This window comes from Sinocyclocheilus rhinocerous, unplaced genomic scaffold (genome assembly GCF_001515625.1).
Source record: "Sinocyclocheilus rhinocerous isolate Xijiao unplaced genomic scaffold, SAMN03320098_v1.1 scaffold65, whole genome shotgun sequence".
Classification (NCBI taxonomy): Eukaryota; Metazoa; Chordata; class Actinopteri; order Cypriniformes; family Cyprinidae; genus Sinocyclocheilus; species Sinocyclocheilus rhinocerous.
In genome coordinates, this window is record NW_015662000.1 from 820,538 (window position 1) to 840,639 (window position 20,102).

General features: G+C 37.2%; 1 protein-coding gene and 2 long non-coding RNA genes across 3 annotated transcripts in view; all 3 read right to left on the bottom strand.

Annotated features, from left to right (window-relative positions):
- Nucleotides 1-12,128, bottom strand: part of LOC107727219 (cullin-1-like) — a 14,855-nt gene extending 2,727 nt beyond the window's left edge. Inside the window, exons 1-17 of the mRNA XM_016537009.1 lie at nt 12,023-12,128; nt 8,765-9,107; nt 6,120-6,297; nt 5,650-5,817; nt 4,936-4,986; nt 4,748-4,838; nt 4,390-4,553; nt 4,117-4,279; nt 3,879-4,009; nt 3,329-3,436; nt 3,129-3,235; nt 1,991-2,039; nt 1,158-1,289; nt 944-1,061; nt 768-844; nt 512-643; nt 320-412 (exon numbers count right to left, since the gene is read on the bottom strand). Coding sequence (XP_016392495.1) covers nt 320-412; nt 512-643; nt 768-844; nt 944-1,061; nt 1,158-1,289; nt 1,991-2,039; nt 3,129-3,235; nt 3,329-3,436; nt 3,879-4,009; nt 4,117-4,279; nt 4,390-4,553; nt 4,748-4,838; nt 4,936-4,986; nt 5,650-5,817; nt 6,120-6,297; nt 8,765-8,904 — 1,902 coding nt within the window. The 5' untranslated portion in view covers nt 8,905-9,107; nt 12,023-12,128. The remainder of the gene's footprint in view (nt 1-319; nt 413-511; nt 644-767; nt 845-943; nt 1,062-1,157; nt 1,290-1,990; nt 2,040-3,128; nt 3,236-3,328; nt 3,437-3,878; nt 4,010-4,116; nt 4,280-4,389; nt 4,554-4,747; nt 4,839-4,935; nt 4,987-5,649; nt 5,818-6,119; nt 6,298-8,764; nt 9,108-12,022) is intronic.
- Nucleotides 12,129-13,073: 945 nt separating this feature from the next.
- LOC107727221 (uncharacterized) lies at nt 13,074-14,695 on the bottom strand. The gene is made up of 3 exons (XR_001638333.1): nt 14,574-14,695; nt 13,264-13,787; nt 13,074-13,202 (listed from the first exon to the last, which is right to left on the bottom strand). It is a non-coding gene; the product is annotated as an uncharacterized LOC107727221 (long non-coding RNA).
- Nucleotides 14,696-16,687: 1,992 nt separating this feature from the next.
- Nucleotides 16,688-18,206, bottom strand: LOC107727222 (uncharacterized). Its single transcript, XR_001638334.1, has 2 exons — nt 18,123-18,206; nt 16,688-17,119 (listed from the first exon to the last, which is right to left on the bottom strand). It is a non-coding gene; the product is annotated as an uncharacterized LOC107727222 (long non-coding RNA).
- Nucleotides 18,207-20,102: the final 1,896 nt, after the last annotated feature.

A 20,102-nucleotide genomic window follows, 5' to 3' on the forward strand; every position in this document is an offset into this window, starting at 1 on the left:
CGTTGAGCCGTTTTGGCGGAAGTGACGAACTGCAAGCTTGGAATGCTTATATCTTCTAAATGCGAATTTTGTCACTGTTTTGGAGCACACTGCCTTATAGATAACCTTAAGACTAACATATTGATACTAACACCCAAAAAAACTTTAATTTTGATTTCATGGGGACTTTAACTAGTGGGACTTCACATAGATGTAATTGCTGTTTCTGTTACCGTTTCTTTTTGTTCCGAGTATGAATTTTATATGAGATGGAGATCAAAGTTCACTGATTGATTTATGTGAATGAGATGGGGATATAAAGCAATGGCACTGCACTCACTATTTTGATCTGTGTGCTGTCGGCCAGTTGCTGGACGGTGTAGCTGTTCTCTGTGTTGAACTGGAGCAGGATGGCCATCTGGAAGGTGGAGGCCTGCGGGGACACGACACACACAAACAAACAAACACATGGCCTACAGCCTTACATGCTATGAATTACCACTGACATGATGCAGCCATGAAGAAGACAAACCTGCAGAGTGTATCTGTTCTTGAAGCAGTTGGTGACCAGCTCCCCTTTGGATAGGTGGTAAAGCCATGTCAACTTCCGCCCGCTGTGTCTACTTCCATAAAAAGCTGTAAATCTTTGGTAACTCCGCTCCAACTGTGAAAAACAAAGGCGTTGAAAAACTATCATCAACTGGAAGTGTAATCACACATTATTCTCAGCTTGTGGAAGGGTGTGAAGCACTTGGAAAATTACAGGGTTAAGCGTCTGAGCATCTCACCTCAGATGGTAAAGCGAACGTGCAAGACTGTTGGAACGGCCACGAGCCAGAGCTCAGAACCTGGATACTGAAATCCACTGCGAGACAGATGGAGCCGGATTTTATTAATCGGTAATGATCGCATGCATGCTACATTATAAAAACACGAACAAACAGGAGGAGTGTGGAGCACTTACAGTCCAAAGGCTCAGAGTTGGAAAGGTGCTTTTTGAATTGCTCATTCAAGTCTTTGCTGACACCGATGTCCTGGAACATGCGCTGTAGTTTGGAGGTGTACTCGAAACCACATGCTTGCTGAGGGTGGACAGAAGAAAAAACGGTGTTAAGCATCTATTAGAAATAAAAGAGGAGCAGTAAAGTGAGCCATCTTCACTAAACAAGTGCACACACCTTCAGTTTGGAGATCATGCTGGCCTCGGCGTCGTCGCTGGCACTGTTCTGGTGCACCAGTCTTTTGGCCAGCATCTTGGCATAGAACTTCTGGAACACGTCTTTATCCTCAATATACTTGAAAACCACCATCTGACGATGAAGGATGTTGGAGAATCTTAATATCAGTCACACATTAATACGACATGAACTGACTGACTTTCAGTAATTTGTGTGTACGATATGCATAATGCGCACAGACTGCAGATTTTCTGTATGCACAGAACACCTGGAAAGAATACGGCATGTGCCGTTCATAACAAAAAGAAAATGAAAGCAATAATCAACCACAATCTGTTTCTTGACTCGTTATTTGATCAGACTGACAAAAATGAATGATGTTTGCAAGAATTTGGATTATACAAAATGTAAAAAAAAAAAAAAGGATGATATAAGAATGGAAATGTCAAAACTATATTCGGTTACACTTTAAGGTGTCCTTGTTATAGTGTAATTATACATTTAAATACTGAGTAATATTAATTAACTACATGTACTTGGGCATCTATTTGAAAAGTGTTTAACAAAGTTCTTGATATACAGACATACATTATTATTTCTAATAATATATATACATATATACACACACACATGGAAAACAGAATTTGGGGGAATAACAGAATCTGGGGATAAAAAAAACTGACTTGATATGGCAGCATTTAACAACAACACATTAATAAATGGAGCAAACATTAACTGTTAAGAGTGTTGTGAATTCAGGTAAGAGATCCATAACACATTAAGGAACTTTTAAAATCTGATCTTTAATCTCAGTGGAGTACAGTGAAACTCACCACTTGGTTGAGAGTATCTTCTAGCTCAGCCTCCTCTGGATTCTTTGAACTAAATGAAACACACACTCCATTAAATCATCTGTGTTATGAATATTCCTAAATACTAAACACTTGCCAAACCCTAAAAGCAAACACAAGCTTTCCTAGACATTTATAATGTCCAATTTTATCTTTTGAGCTCATGCAATGGATTATTTTTGGTGGAATTTTACATAGTCTCTTGCTAATGCAGTTTTCATTCTTGAGTTTTTTTAAAGGGCACCCATTATGCAAAATTATGTTTGTTTGGACATAAATGTGTGTTGGCAGTGTGAACACAACCACCCTACAATGATAAAAATCCACCCACTCATTTCTTAATCCCCATTAAACCAAATCAGTCTCATTAGAATCGCACTGATTCTCGGAGCAGTGGCCCAGCACATGGCCGCTGACTCACAGTCCTGCATTACCATAGTTTCCGTTTGTGTACACGTCGTTTCGTTAAAGCGCATAGCGAACGATATCAAAGTATTTGTGTGTATGTGTGTTGCTCATCTGTCATTGCAAATGAGCTGTAAAAACTCTACAAGTACATAAATGTATCAAAAAACCATTCCAAGACGTCCTGGTTCATTCTTTAGGTGTTTCTTCTGCCAGAGTCTCTCCTTCATCGGTGTCTGACTCCGGTTCGTACATGTACAGCTGAACACCGGTTCTCTCGCTCTGTTGCTTCTACCGGCTGTTTACTGCTGTAGGTATGCAAAGCAGAAATGTATATGCTATGCCCTCTTCCGAAGACAGGGCGGGAATATGCTGCTCATTTCCATTTAAAGTGATACACACCAAAATAGCTTTTTTTTTTTTAGACGCGCCCCAAAAATCACATTTTCCACATGTTATAATACATGATCTGTGGGGTATTTTGAGCTGAATCTTCACAGACTCATTTTGGGGACACCAAAGACCAATATTACATCTTGTAAAAAGGGGCATAATAGGTGCCCTTTAAATTCTAAAGCTGCTTCTTTTTATTATTCGATAAATCCTAAAACATAAACTGATGTGTTTGTAATAATGTACCAGACTTTCACTAGATTTCATTGTCAGATTCACATGTAAACAGATCAAGGATGGGAATATGAATAAGACAATTCACCTCTTCTTCAGTAAGGAGTCGCAGTATCTGGCCAGAAGCTCAGGAGATTTGCTGGAGGACTGCGCCATCCTCGTTACCGCATTATTATTAATGAATCTTCCACAGGCCTGGAGAGCAGCAGAGTGAAAGTTACACCAGCGCTATAAATAAACACAATAGCTCAAAACCAACAAAACTGACCTTTAATATAGATCACAAACCTTATCGAGTGCTGCCACAAACCCAGCATCATTATTGAACGCAGACATGACGAGAGCATTGTATTTCTTGTGAACATCCAAGATTGTTTGCACATATATTTTGGGATCCTGGAAAACAAGCAGTGGCAGTTCAAACTGTGATCAAATTAAGATGTTACAGTAACTGAATCGAACAGAGATACAGGAAAACATGCACAAAGATGAAAAAAGATATCCAGTATTAATAGAGTTAAATATTTCTGGTTTGGCTTTGAGAAAATGGTACTTGGATTTCTACTGAATACTGAATGACATAAAGCCAAGGTGAGTCATGTCTTTGAAACACAATTACGTGTATAGTCAGATGAAAGAGAATTGTCATGGAAAGAATAGACCTGTTATACAATGAAGTGAGGGCCCAAGATCAGGGAATTTAGGTTTAGCTGTGTTTACATCCGGTTTGGCTCATTTTTAGACAAGTTAAATCAATACAATTTTGAATTGCTCTCTACAGCCCGAAAATATTGTCCACACAGTCACTGTGGCTTTATGTTGTAACACTAGAACTTACATTGAGCGCTGAATCTCCACACTTCTCAACGGCAGCCAGCCCTTGATTATGAATGTGGGACTCCAAGAGTTTCTTGAGCTCACCCAGTCCGTCCGTGATCCGGGAAGCAAGGTTGTACATCCGACCGAGATCTGTAATTATACAGAACGTGTATTAACTGTCAAACTGAACATGTTGTTATGTGTTCGAAATCTTAAGATATTGCCCGAATGAAGGTGACAATGCAGCACGGACTGACCTTCATTCTTATCAGCGTCTAGAAGGTTCTGGAACTCTGTGTGGAAGATCTCCAGGTGTTTCTCGATGAGGACCTGCTCACACTTGCGAGCCAGCTCGTCTTGTGTGCTCTCGTGGAGATACACCTGCACCCTTCGCTGCTCCTCCAGCAACCGTGCCTCTGCCTGCAACACATAATAAGAAATGTGCACTTAATGTAATAAAACCAAATTTCCCATAAAATGCACTGCAATTTATATTATAATGTCAGACTTGAATCTGAACTCTAGTTTACCTTTTTCATGTATTCAGTAACAGGGTTTTGCTGGAGGAACTCTGTGCTTTCCCGTGTATAGAAGCGCTCTGTGTCAGCCAAAAACTGCGTCTCAAAGTACTCCTTGTAAACTGATAATGTCGGCCCCTTCACAAACGCATCATCCTCATTCAAGCCCAATTCAACTGGAAAAGACAAACCAAATCACAACATGATGCTTCAAAGGTCCAGACAGCACTGTTTATTTTACCCAAACAAGATTTGAAAATATCCTTAAGGGACAACAGCTGGCTCAGACGGAATTAACAATATAATGAATTATGCAAATTTTTGAGAGGCCAGCATAGAAGAGATGTAAATGTAAGGCTACCACACTCACCGTAGGACTGCACCACTCCACTGATGAGTCTGGTGTTAATAGTCTCGCCATTTCTCTCCTTCTCAATGAGTTTTAACACAGCATTTGTCACCTATACAAAAGAAAAGACAGGGTATTTAATGTCTGATGAAAATTTAAGAAACATATCTTACAAATGGAATGTTATAAATTGCCAATAAATAACTTGCCTGCTTGTTTAGAGGTCTAAATAAGCACTCTCTCCAAGTGACCAAAGCAAGCTGTGAAGGAGAAACATTATTAGAAATTATTAGATTACTGTTTTTATGTGATGAGACACAAGGCAAAGAGGCTTTAATAAAACTACCTTTTTTTTTTAGAACTGCAATATGATAAAAGACTATATTTATGAAGTAATAAGATTTGTTTTTATGATGATGAATAATTATTATTACCATTACTATAAAACAAATCTAATTACAACAACAATAATAAAACATCTATAAAACTAACAACAACAACAAATTATAATTATGTATTATCATCATCATTATTAAACAATTAAGTAAATTATTTAATTATAGTTTCATCAACAGAATACAGCACAGTAAACCAATCATTTAGGTTAGCAACACATGCACAAGATAAACTAATGCTTTACTAATGATTTAGTAATGCTCATCTAATGATTTAGTGCCAATGCACCAAGCCCATTGGTCAAGAGACAGTTGTCATCAACTCCCTCAAAAAGACCCAGGGCCAGTGTTAATTCACACACCAGATACAGCTGATGTGTGATCTCAGGTGTGCATTGGCTATTATGAGCAATAAATATAGCTAAACTACAATACACTATAGCCATTAATCCACGTCATGAACACAATGCGTGGAAATGTAAAACAGGAATCTATGAGTCAGGCAGGGGCATGTACAGTTTCTCGTACCGAGTAGATTTCATAAATTCCTTTCCGTCCCTCATCACACTCTCGGCGCACCCAGTGTCTGTTGAGGTAAGCACAGATCCCATTTAACACTTTACTGGAGAAGCGATAGTCCTCCCACTGCTGCGTGTAGAACTTCAGAACGCTCTCATCCATCAGGTCCTCTCCATCCTGCCAGACACAGACAGATGGAGGAGAGAAACAGGGGGAGAAGTGACAACAACTCACACTGTTATCCATTCTAGCGAAAAAAAAAAAATCAAGCCACCTCACTAAAATTTGCGATATTCAAGTACAACAAACCATATCAATAGCTAATAATTTATTTAATATTTAATATAATTTCTCCTTTTCTGTTATGGCCAGTGCAAACAAACAGTGTCTGCTTTAAATACTAATTAAAAATCACCTGAACAATATGATCACCAATGCATCATGGCACCCTGAACAATAAACACACCGTAGGCTATTACCTTGAGAAGGTTTGTCAGATAGCTCCTCAGAAACTCTTTCAGTCTTTTGTAGAGTTCTAGTCCGACAAACTGTGCCCCGCCAGGTGTGGCCGTTTTCTTGGAGGGTTTGGAGGGGGGGATGCCAGCACCCCTGGCCTGGTTGGACTGGTGCACGCTGGTACAGTAGTTATACACATGTCTGAACAGTAGGTTAAAGTCTTAAGATCGTATAGGAGTAAAAGATAACAGGCAGCTCACAAAACAGACATATTAGCACATTTTTACACTGACGGGATGCCATTCAATAATGATGATGCTTTCTGTTTCAGATGCCAAGTAGCTTTGTCTTTGTAGCTGTATCAGAGTACAAAAATGAATAAACATACTGTGGATTAATAGTATCAGATAGACACGTAGGAGGATTTACTCCTATGAGTGTTCTTGAACACGTCAGAATCTAATATGAAAAGCATGAATGCAAACTCCTATGTGGACTGAGCACATTTCTTTGCTTAGCATTAATGTAATTTAGACAAAATTCAAATCTATTTTACAACACTGAAGACAAAACTTATTCCATAACAGTTTGTGGACACTTAAGTTCTAACACACCTTAAACCCTACAAGAAAAAATAAATGGGGAAACAGAACAAATCTTTAAAGAAACTTGTACTATTTCCAAGATTGCCCAAGTTCAAAGCCAAAGGTCAGCTGCTCAATATTAAACAAGAATGAAGCAGTACCTTGAGAAAACCATTCAGCCCTTGAGAAAACTTCTGTTTTAATAGACTGATCTACTCTGACATGCAAGAAGCCATCTAGAGAAGCTCTTACGTATCTCAAGACGGAAACAAGTTCACAATATTACATGTCCTCTACATGGGTATTTATTGCAAGCTGTTATGTCTCAGTGCAGTAGCTGAAAGGTCATGACCACGTAAACGGTGATAACTAGAACTATTTCTGTTTTTTAGTGTATTAGTTTTTCTGAGAGCCAATTATGACACCTTTACCACTAACCGTGAGCTCCACTCTGACACTACAAACTACATGCTGAGGCTCAGTTTCTGATCAGCGCTAAAGAAACCTGCAACAACAGCAGAAAGTTCTTTGGGTACACACAGGGCCACACGCAGACAAAGAAAATGCATAACTGGAGATACAGAGGAGAATGACAGCTGTGGGTGGCAGATGAAACTCAAGAGTAATTACGCCCCTGTGTTTGATGTGGCACTATAGTGGGTGAAATGCAAAACTGCAAATTTGAATGTGGACAGAGGTCCTTGTCAAAGTTTTAATTTCCCAGACACAAACTGCTTTGAAGAGCTATAAAGTGGAACACATGGGCTGGGAGACGCCTGGGATTATAAAAGGGTCAATTAAAATGTATTAACACCATGCACTTTCATTTTACACTGTTTTGCAATTCACAATTTACTCAACAAATAGATTAATTATTTCATGTTGATATTAAAAAAGAAAAAACTGCACTGACTTCTAAAGCCACATTTTGTTTCATTTTAATGATACAATAACAATGTCTTATGATTTGGGGGGGTTTCTCGGCAAGTACAAATTAATAGAGCCAGACCAATGATTGGTTTGTCTAATATTGTTAAAAGACATTCACATATTTCACAGTAGATTTAAGAAATTCAATGTTAAATTTTTTTATCTTAGTAAATAGATAGAACAGATGAAAATAAATTAAACCTAAATACGGAACATTGCAAAGTAATTTTGCATAAATAATAATAATCCACTTTTTCTGCATTATATTTATGTGACGCATATTATCCTGGGCACTTATGCTGAATCAGTCTGAAATCAGTTGACCTGTTTATTTAATTAATTGCAATACTATGCAATTAATTTGATTACAATTTTTAGTTAATTGAGACCTAATTTTAACTGATTTGTTTGTTCAATTTTTTTTAAATAATGAACAGGCCAGCCAAAGCTATAATATGCAGTCAATAAAAAAAGAAAAAGAAATGGCTATGAAGCTCATTTAAAATAGCATATTACACTCAATGATTTAATGTTCTGTAATATTAAAGAACAAATAATAATCACTCCACATAATGCAAAAAAGATTCATTGTCTATTGTCAATAGTGTAGTGATTTATGAAGCACAGAAATCACTTTCAAATCAAGCAGTTTTCTGTTGGTCAACAAGATGAATTCGTGCGATCAAATAAAAAAAAAAATCTGCACAAAGAAATTTTCACCCTTTTACACAAAACTCCCGACCACACAGCTTCACCCTGAAATGACAGGATTTCGACCGTGAAATTTCATCGAGCAAACTTTCAGGCCTGAGATAAACTTATAAATCCCAGCTTCAGAACTTACACAATGAGTGAGAAAAAGTTGATGTACTTTGAATAGCACATAATTATCACTCATTCATAGCAATATAAAACATTGCCTTTCAATACAACCTTGCATACCCTCAAACCAATTGCCCATCAATGAAACAAGCAATGCAATGTATACTACAGCAACCCAAACCATTCAAAGGGTTTTCCTCATAAGCCGAGGTCTTATTCTCAATACAAGTGCAAAATTCACACACATGGTACCACACCTAAAAAGACAAAGCCTTTCAGTGTGCTGGCCACAGCTGCTGCCCCCATTAATCCCGCGGTGCCTGGTAAGATACGTATAGAGTTCCATGTAGCGTGCCTTAGCCATGCTCTGGCGTGTATAGACCTGCTGTATTCCTGATCTCAGGTCATCCCAGATCTGGTCCAGCCCAATCTGTTTGAGCCCGTGGTTGTTCTGGCCTCTGTTGGATGACATTGTCTCTGTACCGGTCTGCTCGCGTCAGATAAATCCTCTCTTCTCCCCGTTCTGCTCCAGAACACTGCTGCTTCACATGTAGTCCACCATGCTGGAGAGCCTTCAGACAGGATCAGGTCAGGGATGAGTACCGCTACACTTCACAGATGGTGCTGCAGGCTGCTCTAGGGTTACAGCACAGTCCAAACACTTCAGCACGGTATCTGGGAGAGCAAACAAATCAGGTTTGAAATTAAATAACCACACTCACTGCCATTTTAAAGAAGTGCAACATGAAAATAACCATAAAACAGGGAATATTATTTTCATTATGATGGATATAACAGGTTATGCATGAAGTTATGAATGACATGCAGTATTATAAGCAGCATTTACAGGTGTTAAATAGGGCAGAACTAGCTTATCCTGTAGGTAAATACAAAAGCAAGAACCAAGAAAAAGGAACTTTAGTACTTGTATTCATATTTAAAGAGGCCATTCATCGCTGGCAAGATGGGCTTTTAATAAAAGTTATCTGTCTATGCAGTAGAAACGTAATGCTTTTTTTTTAATGGGTGCTGCAAGACTAGAGAAAACAGAGAAAAAAGTATGTGGCAAAAAAAGAAGCCCTTAATACATAGGGTTCGATCAGATTATCCATGAGCAGGGATATAAAAACGCAGAAGTACAATCTGTTGTTTTCCCTGGAGCTGTTAAAAGTCTGTTGGATGACGTAAATGATGTTAGCTGACAAACAAATGGGGATATCTTGGTGTAGGTAACATGGAAACATAATACACATGGTTCGTTTAATATACTGATGCTGAGAAACTGTAACAATACAAAGCTGGTTGAAAATCCATGACTTTACCCTTTAGGAGAAAAAGCAAACCTAATAGGAGACTCATGGGAAACTAAACATCATTCCACAGCTCATGTGAAATGACAAGTGTTGGGTCAGTGTTATATTTAGCTGCGTGTCTGACTGCTGTGTGTTGTGGTGCAGAGGATCTGAATCTTGCCGGTCATTGTTTACATGTTGTGACGTTCGAGATGCCACATGTCAGAGAAGCAAGAGCGACCGAGGGCTGGTGCATCAAAACATGTGACCAGCAGGATTGGGTTTAGCTGGGTTATTAATAGCATTTCCCACATCGTTCTTTCTAAGGCTTCTTGTTTACAGACAGCTGTTTCTATTGCCAGCAGAACTAACTCCACTGACCAATAGACCTATATGTATGAGACTAAGTTCATTAAAAACATCTTTGAGTGATAAAAATGTAGCTGTGAGGATACAGACATTAAGTCATGTTTAGATGTAAATGCTCAAAGATCTGATAAATTGTAAATCAAGAAAAGCAAAGTCCCACAACTGACCCAGCCCTGCTAAATCACTGACCCAGAGAACGAGAGGTTTTACAGCGGGGCAAATAAAAAAGTTGGAGTGGCGTCACACCGTCAGGATCAGCCCAGCTTATGGTGACACATATAAAAGATGCAGGCGGTTGAAGAGGACAATGACTTTTAATGCTCCCTTGCTCCACTACACACATATACAAACAGCTTTACAATACATGTGTCTAAACTTATCTATTAGTCTCTGAATAAGTGCAACAGCTCTTAATAATAGCTGTAAGAGTCATTCATTACCCATAATATTTCAGTACATTTAAGGCAGTGACACTCAAGTGCTTTTCCTGATCATTGTGGGAAAACAGTTTGTGAATGTCAAACTGCTTGAGTCTGGTCACATTTAATCTTATTAGTTGAGCCAAAGCAAGGCTAGACTTTCTGACCCACATTCATCAGTGGGATATTTCCATGAAATCAAACATGTGATCTGTAAATTGTCAAAATCCCAACAATTACAGTCCCAGTACAACCCAGAAGTACTTTAAGTAATTTAAGGTAAAAGCTAATCACACAGAATCAATTTCTTTCTTCTGTGGAACACAAACCGAGATATTTTGAAAAATGATGGTAACCAAATAGTTTTGATTACTATCAGCTTCCATTTTATGAAAAAAAACCCCACTTCTTTTGAGCTCCACAGAAGAAAAAGAAAAGTCATACAAGTATGGAAAGACATGAGGGTGAGTAAACCATGACAGAATTTTCACTTTTGGCTCATAAACTGTGGGTTGAATCAAGCTTATATTATGACTGATTCAAAACAAAACTTAATGAAGCCACTTGCCTGAGACGGGCATTAGACACTGAATACTTTTCTTTACCTGTCAGCTTATTCATCATAAGCTTGAACATAACATTGTTTATGTGTGACAAAAGCAATTCTTTTTTGTGGAGTAGAAAAAACTCAAATCCCCATGACTATCATGACAGTCTCTATTGAAAAACAATTCATGTACTACATCTACTGATCTTTTTTGACATCTGAGGACGCCTTAGCCAACAAAGCAAGCCACAATTAACATGATTCATAAACCATCCTCATGGAAAATCTTTCTAATTTCAGAAGGAAACATACCATACACTGGCACATGAGGTTTAGGAAACTTCAAAATAAAACCAATTCTGGGTCACGTATGGCAGTCTCTAAAAACTACTGAGCTGCCTACCTAGTAGACAGCATTTTGGCCCAACAATGTTGTCTAGCTAGGCATCTGAGACAGCAAAATTAATGTAAATGTGGGTAATTGACTGTTCATTCTTCAGTCGGCCTCAGCTTTAGGTCCCCATCATAGACTTGACCAAGAAGAGCATGTTAACATCTTAAATATACAACGTGTGTTAATTTCATGCCTATTTTAATGTAGTATTTTTCTAAACAGTATCAATACATTAGCAATGATAGGTAGCAGCTCGCTAGCTTCAGATAACGTTACCCTGGTAAACTGCCGCTGAGGAGAACTATTAAGACATATTAAGGTCAATTAAACAACTGACATTAAAATATAACCTAAAAAATAAGACAAACAAGACTTGCTATCAACCTACTGCTCTAAAACGGCGACGCTTTTGAGATATTGATGTAAAATGGCCACCTATTCATTAAATCGTTTGTAATAGCACAAAAACGTTTGCCTTCTTTCTCGATAAATGGACAAATATCTCCGTATAGTTACATGTCCAGCCAAACCGGGGTGGCTGACAGGTATATAAAGATATTCAATCTTACCTGTGTCCGTTTCTAATGTCGAGCTGCAGGAGCTTGAGGCCCAATGCTGTCTGTGTATATGACTGGAGGAGATTGGGAATTCCGTATTAGACCGAGTGAAGCGTCATACGCCACAGCTCAGAGAAATACAGCGACCTCTAGTGTTCACTGAGACATACGGCGACATTGAGTTCCCTAGTGTCCATAATGTCAAACTGTATCAGTAGCCCCTCACTGCAGAACACAAGATCCAGGGGGCGTGGTTAGATCTACATCTAGGGGGTGGAGATTGGTAAGTTAAGGGGTGGAGATGGGTGGGTTTAGGGATCAGGGGGTGGAGACGGGTAGGTTTAGGTATATGTAAGGTGGGAGGAGTTGGATCTGGATCCAACCATGCCCCCTGGATCTTGTGGTCTGCAGTAAGGACCATCTCAACTGTATCAACCAAGCATGATCTATTATCACATTTTTTGTCCCCCATCATTCATATATTTTAAACTTATTTCTGTTATTTATTTTCTAAATACCTCCACTACATCTATAGTTGCCAATTTATTCCTTTCATGAGTGATTTTTGTCTTGGCTTTTTTGTGAAACTTTTTTTATTTTTTAAAGTGAAATTTGATAATACAGAGCCTTCGCAAACCCCAGTACACCCAGTGTCGATTGTAATATAGTCATTTAATGCATTTTGTTCAAATACAGTAGTGTTCCCAATATCTAGTGTTCACCCACTTCTTTACATTACCCTCCTATATATTTTGGATAGTATATATATACAGTATATATAATAATGTCTGTTAAGTACTATAAAGTGACTAAAATGTTTTATGTTGCACATATCAAATAGTTACGCAATATCCACAATGTTTATTTATTTAATCATTTATTGTAAATGCAGCAGTATGAAGACATTTTAATGGAAACAATGTTTTAAAAAGAAAAACCTAGTTTCTAATCGATACAAAAGAGCAGATTAATTTCATTGCACATATCCCAACCAGTCATATCATAACCTAAATTAACTAAATGACACACAATTTATACTTTAAACATTTTATTTCATTTCCATCGGAATAACAATATTGCTGAACAACATTTTTTCTTTGTAAGAAAAATACTGTATAGTACAGAACACAATAGTGTAGAACACAAGAGTTTGACTTATGATGCTGTAGGCCTTTTCATTTTATATAGAAAACTCCACTTTTGGCTTTAAACATTTACATAAACACTTTTGGATTAAACATTCTCATCGAAACCTTATTCTTTTTTGCATTGGTTTTCAGTTTCATACTCTCTCACATAGCCTAATTTCCCCAGTGTTCGTCTGATTGTAACTTCAGAAACGTTGACTTTAGCTAGGGCAAGACAAGCTTGCAGTTCTTTGGGCGTTATTTCGGGTTTCTTCGTGACTTCCTTGATGATTTTACGTTCGGCCTTTGTTGAGATTTTTGGCGGTCGACCACTCCTGGGAAGATTCATCACTGTTCCAAGTGTTTTCCATTTGCAGATTATAGATCTGATTGTGGATTTGTGAAGTCCCATAATCTTTGAAATGGATTTGTATCCCTTACCAGACTTATGGTAAGAAATGATCTTTTCTTTGATATCTTCTGAAATTTCACCTGACCGTGCCATTGTGCATTTACAGACCCTTTGTGCTGGCAACTTTATGTCTGTTTAATGGCTAAGGATCAAAATAAGATTCAATAGAAGTAGTGCTTGCTGTCCTCAGATGGAGCTGAAGGCTGATCTAGGGTGCCCAACCACTTCAGCAAGGTATCTATGAAAAAGCAAATAAAATATTTAACTCTGGTGACTGCATGATCGCTCTGGGCTGCGTTTCCCAAAAGCAAAAGCCACCAATGGAGCTATGATCAATTTAGGCTTATGGTGCTTTTGGGAAATGCAGCCCTAGTCTTGGTGAGGCAAGGGAAGTTTATTTACAGTATAGTACATATCATACACCATCATAATTCAAAGATCTCAAGTCGAACATACTCAAACTGTTGAAGCATTTGGCAAAACATTACATTACCACAACTGAAATAAAATATTTTCACTGCATGTAAACTTCCATTATTTTCACATAAAACTATTTATTAATTGTTGATTAACTAAATAGTGTATATAATTAAACTGAATCGTTTAAATGAATCGAAATTCGACAAAATCGACTCCTTGTCAACCCAAAGATTTACAATTTAACGTGTGATAATTTCAAGATAATAATTAGTTTGACCACAATATTTGTAAACAACATCAATAGCAATTGCATTAGCAATGAAAGCTAACAGCTAGTTAGCTTCAGTTACCCTGCTGAAGAGCCGCTGAACAGAAATATTAAGACATATAATGCCAAATAAACGAGTGGCATTTGAAGATAACTTAAATAACACATCTATTATTCACCTGCACCCACAGATTTAAGCTTTCTAACGTTACTGGCTAACTATTGAAGAAAACCCAAAATATTTGCCTTCTCGGTAAATGGACAAATATCCTCAGATCATTATATGTCATGCCAAAACGAAGTGTCTGTTAGATAAATAATTATATTTAACCTTACCCTTCTCTAACGTCCAGCTTTAATGGGCTGAAGTTTCTATGCAGTTGCTGACTGGAAATCCTTAGATCCAGGGTTTCACAACCAAACCTGCCCAATTGCTACTCAAAACTAGCCTAAAACTAGCCCAATGGCGTTTCTTCTTCTTCTTCTTGTACGATTTTATGGCGGTTGACAAGCCAACTTATGGTGTATTACCGCCACCAACTGGACTGGAGTGGGAAGCATTCCAATGGCGTTTCGAGGGGGATCCCCCGTTAAAAATCACGTTCCGGGGGGTAAAATACACGTTTTTTGGCGAGGTTCCCCTGGAAAACAGCGGACTTGGCGACACTGCTTAAAGCAAATGAGGCGTTTTACGCCACATCGACCCCTAGCGTTCGCCAACTTGAGCGCCCATATTCCACCCCCAATAGCATTCACACAAGACTTATCAATTATTACTTTCTTATTCATTTATTCTCTACATAGCTCCAAGTACAATCTGAATCTACAACTAATTTAGTTACCTTACTCACTTTAGATCTTGTGAGTGACATATTACCAAATCTGGAATTTATAGGGCAGAATAGGACAGATCATTTTTGGATAATTATATGATGTATTGAGTTATTTAGTTAGATGAAGAATACAATGGAAAATATGTTATTATCAATAACCAACCTGCCAACATTTCTCAGAAACACTCAATAAGGGTTCTGCAGCTGGATGTATCTCGAAACGCTGGGCTTTATGTTGTTGCAAGTATTCGCCACAAAGTGGCAATATTTTGTTCTAAAAAGACAGCATTTTACAGTGTTCCAGTCAGTGCAGCGATTTAAAGACATTCAGGCAGCCTGCATTGTAAAATCAATCTCAAGAGAGACGAAAATATGAATTTGAGTATATGGAACTGGTAGAGAACTTTGTCTTATGTTGCAAGGAGAAAAACATCCAACTGAACACCAGTAAAATAGAAGAGAATTTTGGCTTCAAAGACCATTTATAAATCAGGGCTCCAGCCCCCCCAAAAAAATCCTAGGAGCCACGGCTATCACACAGAGATGCAACTGTTATAGTGTTTGGGAATATTCATGCCTAATTTAAACACATAATCTCATGAATCAGATAAAAAATAAAACATTTTAGAAGAGAACGCAGCATCACAGTTGTCTGAACCAATGAGCATTAATCTGTATCGTCAGCCAGTCATTTCCCATCTTCTTGGCATGGGAGCTGAACACGCAGCAGCCAGAAATACAGCGTGGGTGAACCCGAAATAAAATTAACAATAAAATAAAATATGAATAGAGACGGGACTATCATCCATGTATGAATATAAACAGTTGGTGGCGGTATGTGCCTATGGTGTGGAATACGACAAAAATTCCAAAGAAGAAGAAGTCATTTCCCATCGTGCTTTTCATCAGCGCAGTCGGTGGAGAGCAATTGCTCTAGACCTCATTTCCTTTCCTTGCATCCTTCCCTCGTATCCTAAGGGGGTGGAGCTAAGACACGAGGAAAGGTAGCGAGGAAAAGAGAATGCACAAATAAGAAATGAGAAGCACCATAGAACTTGACAAATGGCTCACAGAAAAGGCTAAATAAACCTCCAGTTCCCACCTAGTAATAATCCAGTTGAAATCAAAACACAAATGTAGCTGAATTTCAAACAAATTACACGACAATTATTTGCAGGCATGTTTTTTATTGCCTTTTTTATTTCCTTTGCATAGAAACAGTAATAGGCCTATAGATGAATATTTTTCTTATTTTTCAGTCAGGTTTTATACAGTGGATATAAAGCTATACGTATAAAGATATGAGTTCTACTCATACCTGACGCAATAAAATGTAAAGAATATGTCACCAGAACTTCTGGTCCAGAAGTAAATACAGATACATTTATTCATTTTTTTCTTTTTACTGTGGATTGTTGCAGGACTGTTTGTTTTACACTGGACATGATGGGACTCATATCAAATAAAAACGTCCACTTCTGCCACTTCTGTTTTTAAAAGATTTTCCTCATAAATTTGGGAATCTTCCTGTAGATTATTTTCAAACAAGACACAAGCATTTATTTTATTTTTCTGCAGTGTTTTTCGTTTTGACACTATCTCGCGCTTCCTAATTTGGCCCAGTCTCCGTCTGATTGTAGAGTCATGAACTTTGATTTTAGCTAAAGCAAGAGAAGCCTGCAGTTCTTTGGACGTTATTTCGGGTTTCTTTGTGACTTCCTGGATGATTTTCCGCTGTGTCCGTGGTGAAATTTTTGTGGGTCGACCACTCCTGGGAAGATTCATCACTGTTCCAAGTGTTTTCCATTTGGAAATTATAGTTCTGACAGTGGATCGATGCAGTCCCATAATTTTAGAAATAGCTTTGTAACCCTTACCAGACTTATGGTAAAAAATTATCTTTTCTTTTACATCTTCTGGAATTTCCTTTGATCGTGGCATTATGCACTTGCTGAATGAATCTTTGGTTGAATCTTCAGGTTGATTTTTGAGAAGTGCTGTAGAAGTAAGGAAGAAGTGTAGAAGTGCCCAGCCACTTCAGCAAGGTATCTATAAAGAGTTAAAAAAAACGTTCATTACATTTGATCTCTCTGCTAGGTCTGTTTTGAAGACCTGTTCAATGACATTAAAAAGATTTAGTGTGAACTATTTAGACAAACAGTTATACTAATTTAATTCCATATACATATTTAAACAATTATTAAATAAATAATAAAACATTTACACTACCAAAAATTTGATCGAGGTCATAAGATGTCATGTTTTTGAAAGACATTTCTTATGTTCACCAAGGCTGCATTTATTAATTGAGAAAAAAATTTGAAAACCGTTTTCTGTTTTAGTAAAATTTTGCTAAATATATTTCTGTGATGGCAAAGCAGCCATTATACAGTCTTCAGTGTCACATTCTCCAGAAATCATTCTAATATGCTGATTTGTTGCTCAATAAATATTTTATTATCAGTATGGAAAAGTTGTGCTCCTTAATATTTTTGTAAAGACTTTTTACAGGATTCTTTGATGAAGAAAAAGTTCAAAAGAATAGTATTTATTTGAAATATATTTTTTTGTAACATTATAAATGGCACTTCTAATCAATTTAAAGCCTCCTTGCGGAATAAAAAACATAAAAAAATTGAATTGATTTGAACCTACTTAAATCCAACCTTTTGAACGGTTCAGTAAAACACTAACAAAATCTTCTTTAAAAATTAACCCTCAATCAACGGAGGCTCCGAAATATATGAAATATGAATACGACTAAGTAACGTTACATTGTTTTTAGCAACTTAAACAAGAGGCTGGCTAACTTCGATCTTCACTGTGTAACTGACACCAAACGGAACGACTGTGACCTAATAAAACACAACGAGCGAAAGGGAAACGATAAGGAAAAATAATAAGCTAAACAATAACTGACATCGTCGTAGTCAATGCAGTTTAAAGGAAAACGGTAACCTATTGACATAAATCGTTTCTTCTTTCAGTAATTACATGTTCTAATTGACATGTCCTTTCAAAAACTGCACGAAAACATTTAGACTAATCCTACCAGGCAGGTTTGTGTCCCATAAGTTGACAACATCCGGATACAGATCGCATATGTTAACGCCAAAGTGTAAACGCAGCCTCTGAGTCTGAGATGACTAAATTCTGCTTCATAAGAGTCATCACAACGTGTCAACATAAGAGACCTCTAATTTACAAATTATTATGGACTTCAGTTTTATGCATACCATGCAGTATCCACATCGCACATCTGACTTTATTATAGCACACGAGTATCCTTGTGTTACGCAGTATAGACTGCGGTCAGGCCAGCCTCCACTTTGAAAAACACGGTCATTCTAGCGCCATGCTGTTTTGTTGTCTCTGTCAATAATGAATAAATAAATACAGATGTTTAAAAAAACGGTCTGATGAAAATGACTTCAAATTTTGAGTAATATTAAATGTAGAATTTCCAAATTATATGAAAATAACTGTCTGATGAGAAATAACAAAATAAAAGCCTTTCATAAACTTGCACATAATCATCTTTATCTGCAAATTCACATAAAAAGAAAACTCCGTTTCCACAAAAAAGTTCAACTTTTGATTAACAGTACACCACTCCAGAATGTTATTTCCAGTTTTAGCTACTTTCAATTGAAAGCAGTTGGCAACACTGTGTCTGATGTTGCATTACATAATAAGAGCCCTCCAAAAACTCATATTCTACCTGTGATTTTGGATAGCTCTAAAAAGGAAACTCCTGTAATGTTTCCACAACTTGATGACTTGGACTATAGAAAATAAACAAAAAACTAACTAATGCATTTACACTTTTCTACAGATGTTCCATTTTAGGTCCCAACCCAGTCATAACCCAAGTAATTGATATGACGAACATATATGCATGTTTTGTTTATTATTTGTTTATAATAGTAATATATTGATGAACATTTCTCTTATTTTGCTGTCAGGCCACATACAAAACGGGGTCTGTGGTAAACAACTTGACAAAGCTTGATATTTGCTATAAAATGAAAATGTATTTTTCAATACATGTTATAGGAATGTTTGGGGTGTGAGTGTGTGCAGTTTACGTTGTACAACAAAATGTCAAAGTATAGTTATGTTTAACACAGACCAGAATATGAGATGCTCGCTCCCCACCCAAAAAAAACGTTCTATTAATCAATTAATAATCATTATTACAACATAAAGAACAATGATTTTGTTATATTATTATTCACTCACTAAGGAGCTCCTGTGTTTTTCCTTTCTGGCTTTTTACATTACACAGTTTTTGTGTAAATGCACATACAGTACATAATCAGCATTAAACAGCCTGTGTAAATCATTTTAAATGCAGTCTATAGTATTGTGATTGACTGAAGAAACTGGTTATATTTAAATATTTGACAAAAACAACATTTAATAAGGTAATTATATTACATAATATTGTTATAAAAATTGCCCTTACAAAAGGTAAACAATGCTCCTGGAAGTCTATTCCAGGGGTAAATAATATTGCCCCCAGTCCCAGCGCCAGGACGCACGACATGGGGGGGGGCTTACATAAACAAAAAACTTTATAATGCTCATTCAGAGAATCGGATCTTTGGATTAACATCACGTAAATTCACCCATTTCTCCCGAAATACATAAAAGTCACCATTGAAGAAGAGAAGAGAAGAACAGAGTGAACTTTATATTTAATACACAACCTTTATGTGAATAAAACACATATTTTAATTAAAAGGATTATTATTGCAGCTTTCCTTAGACACCAGTGTGTTTAACAAACTCACAAATCCATGCATTTAACTAATGTCTTTTTTGTTAGTAATTAATTTAAATGTCTGAAACCTAAAATAGAAAAAGTTCATTTCTGACCCTGGCAGAGATTGAGAATCAGAGAGAGAGAGAGAGCGAGAGAAGTTTGAATATGATCAGTGTCATTCTGGCCATTCATTCAGGGCTGTTCTGGGCTTTAACTAGTACAAATACAATTATGCTGTGGAGGTATCCACCTTATTTTGAAACG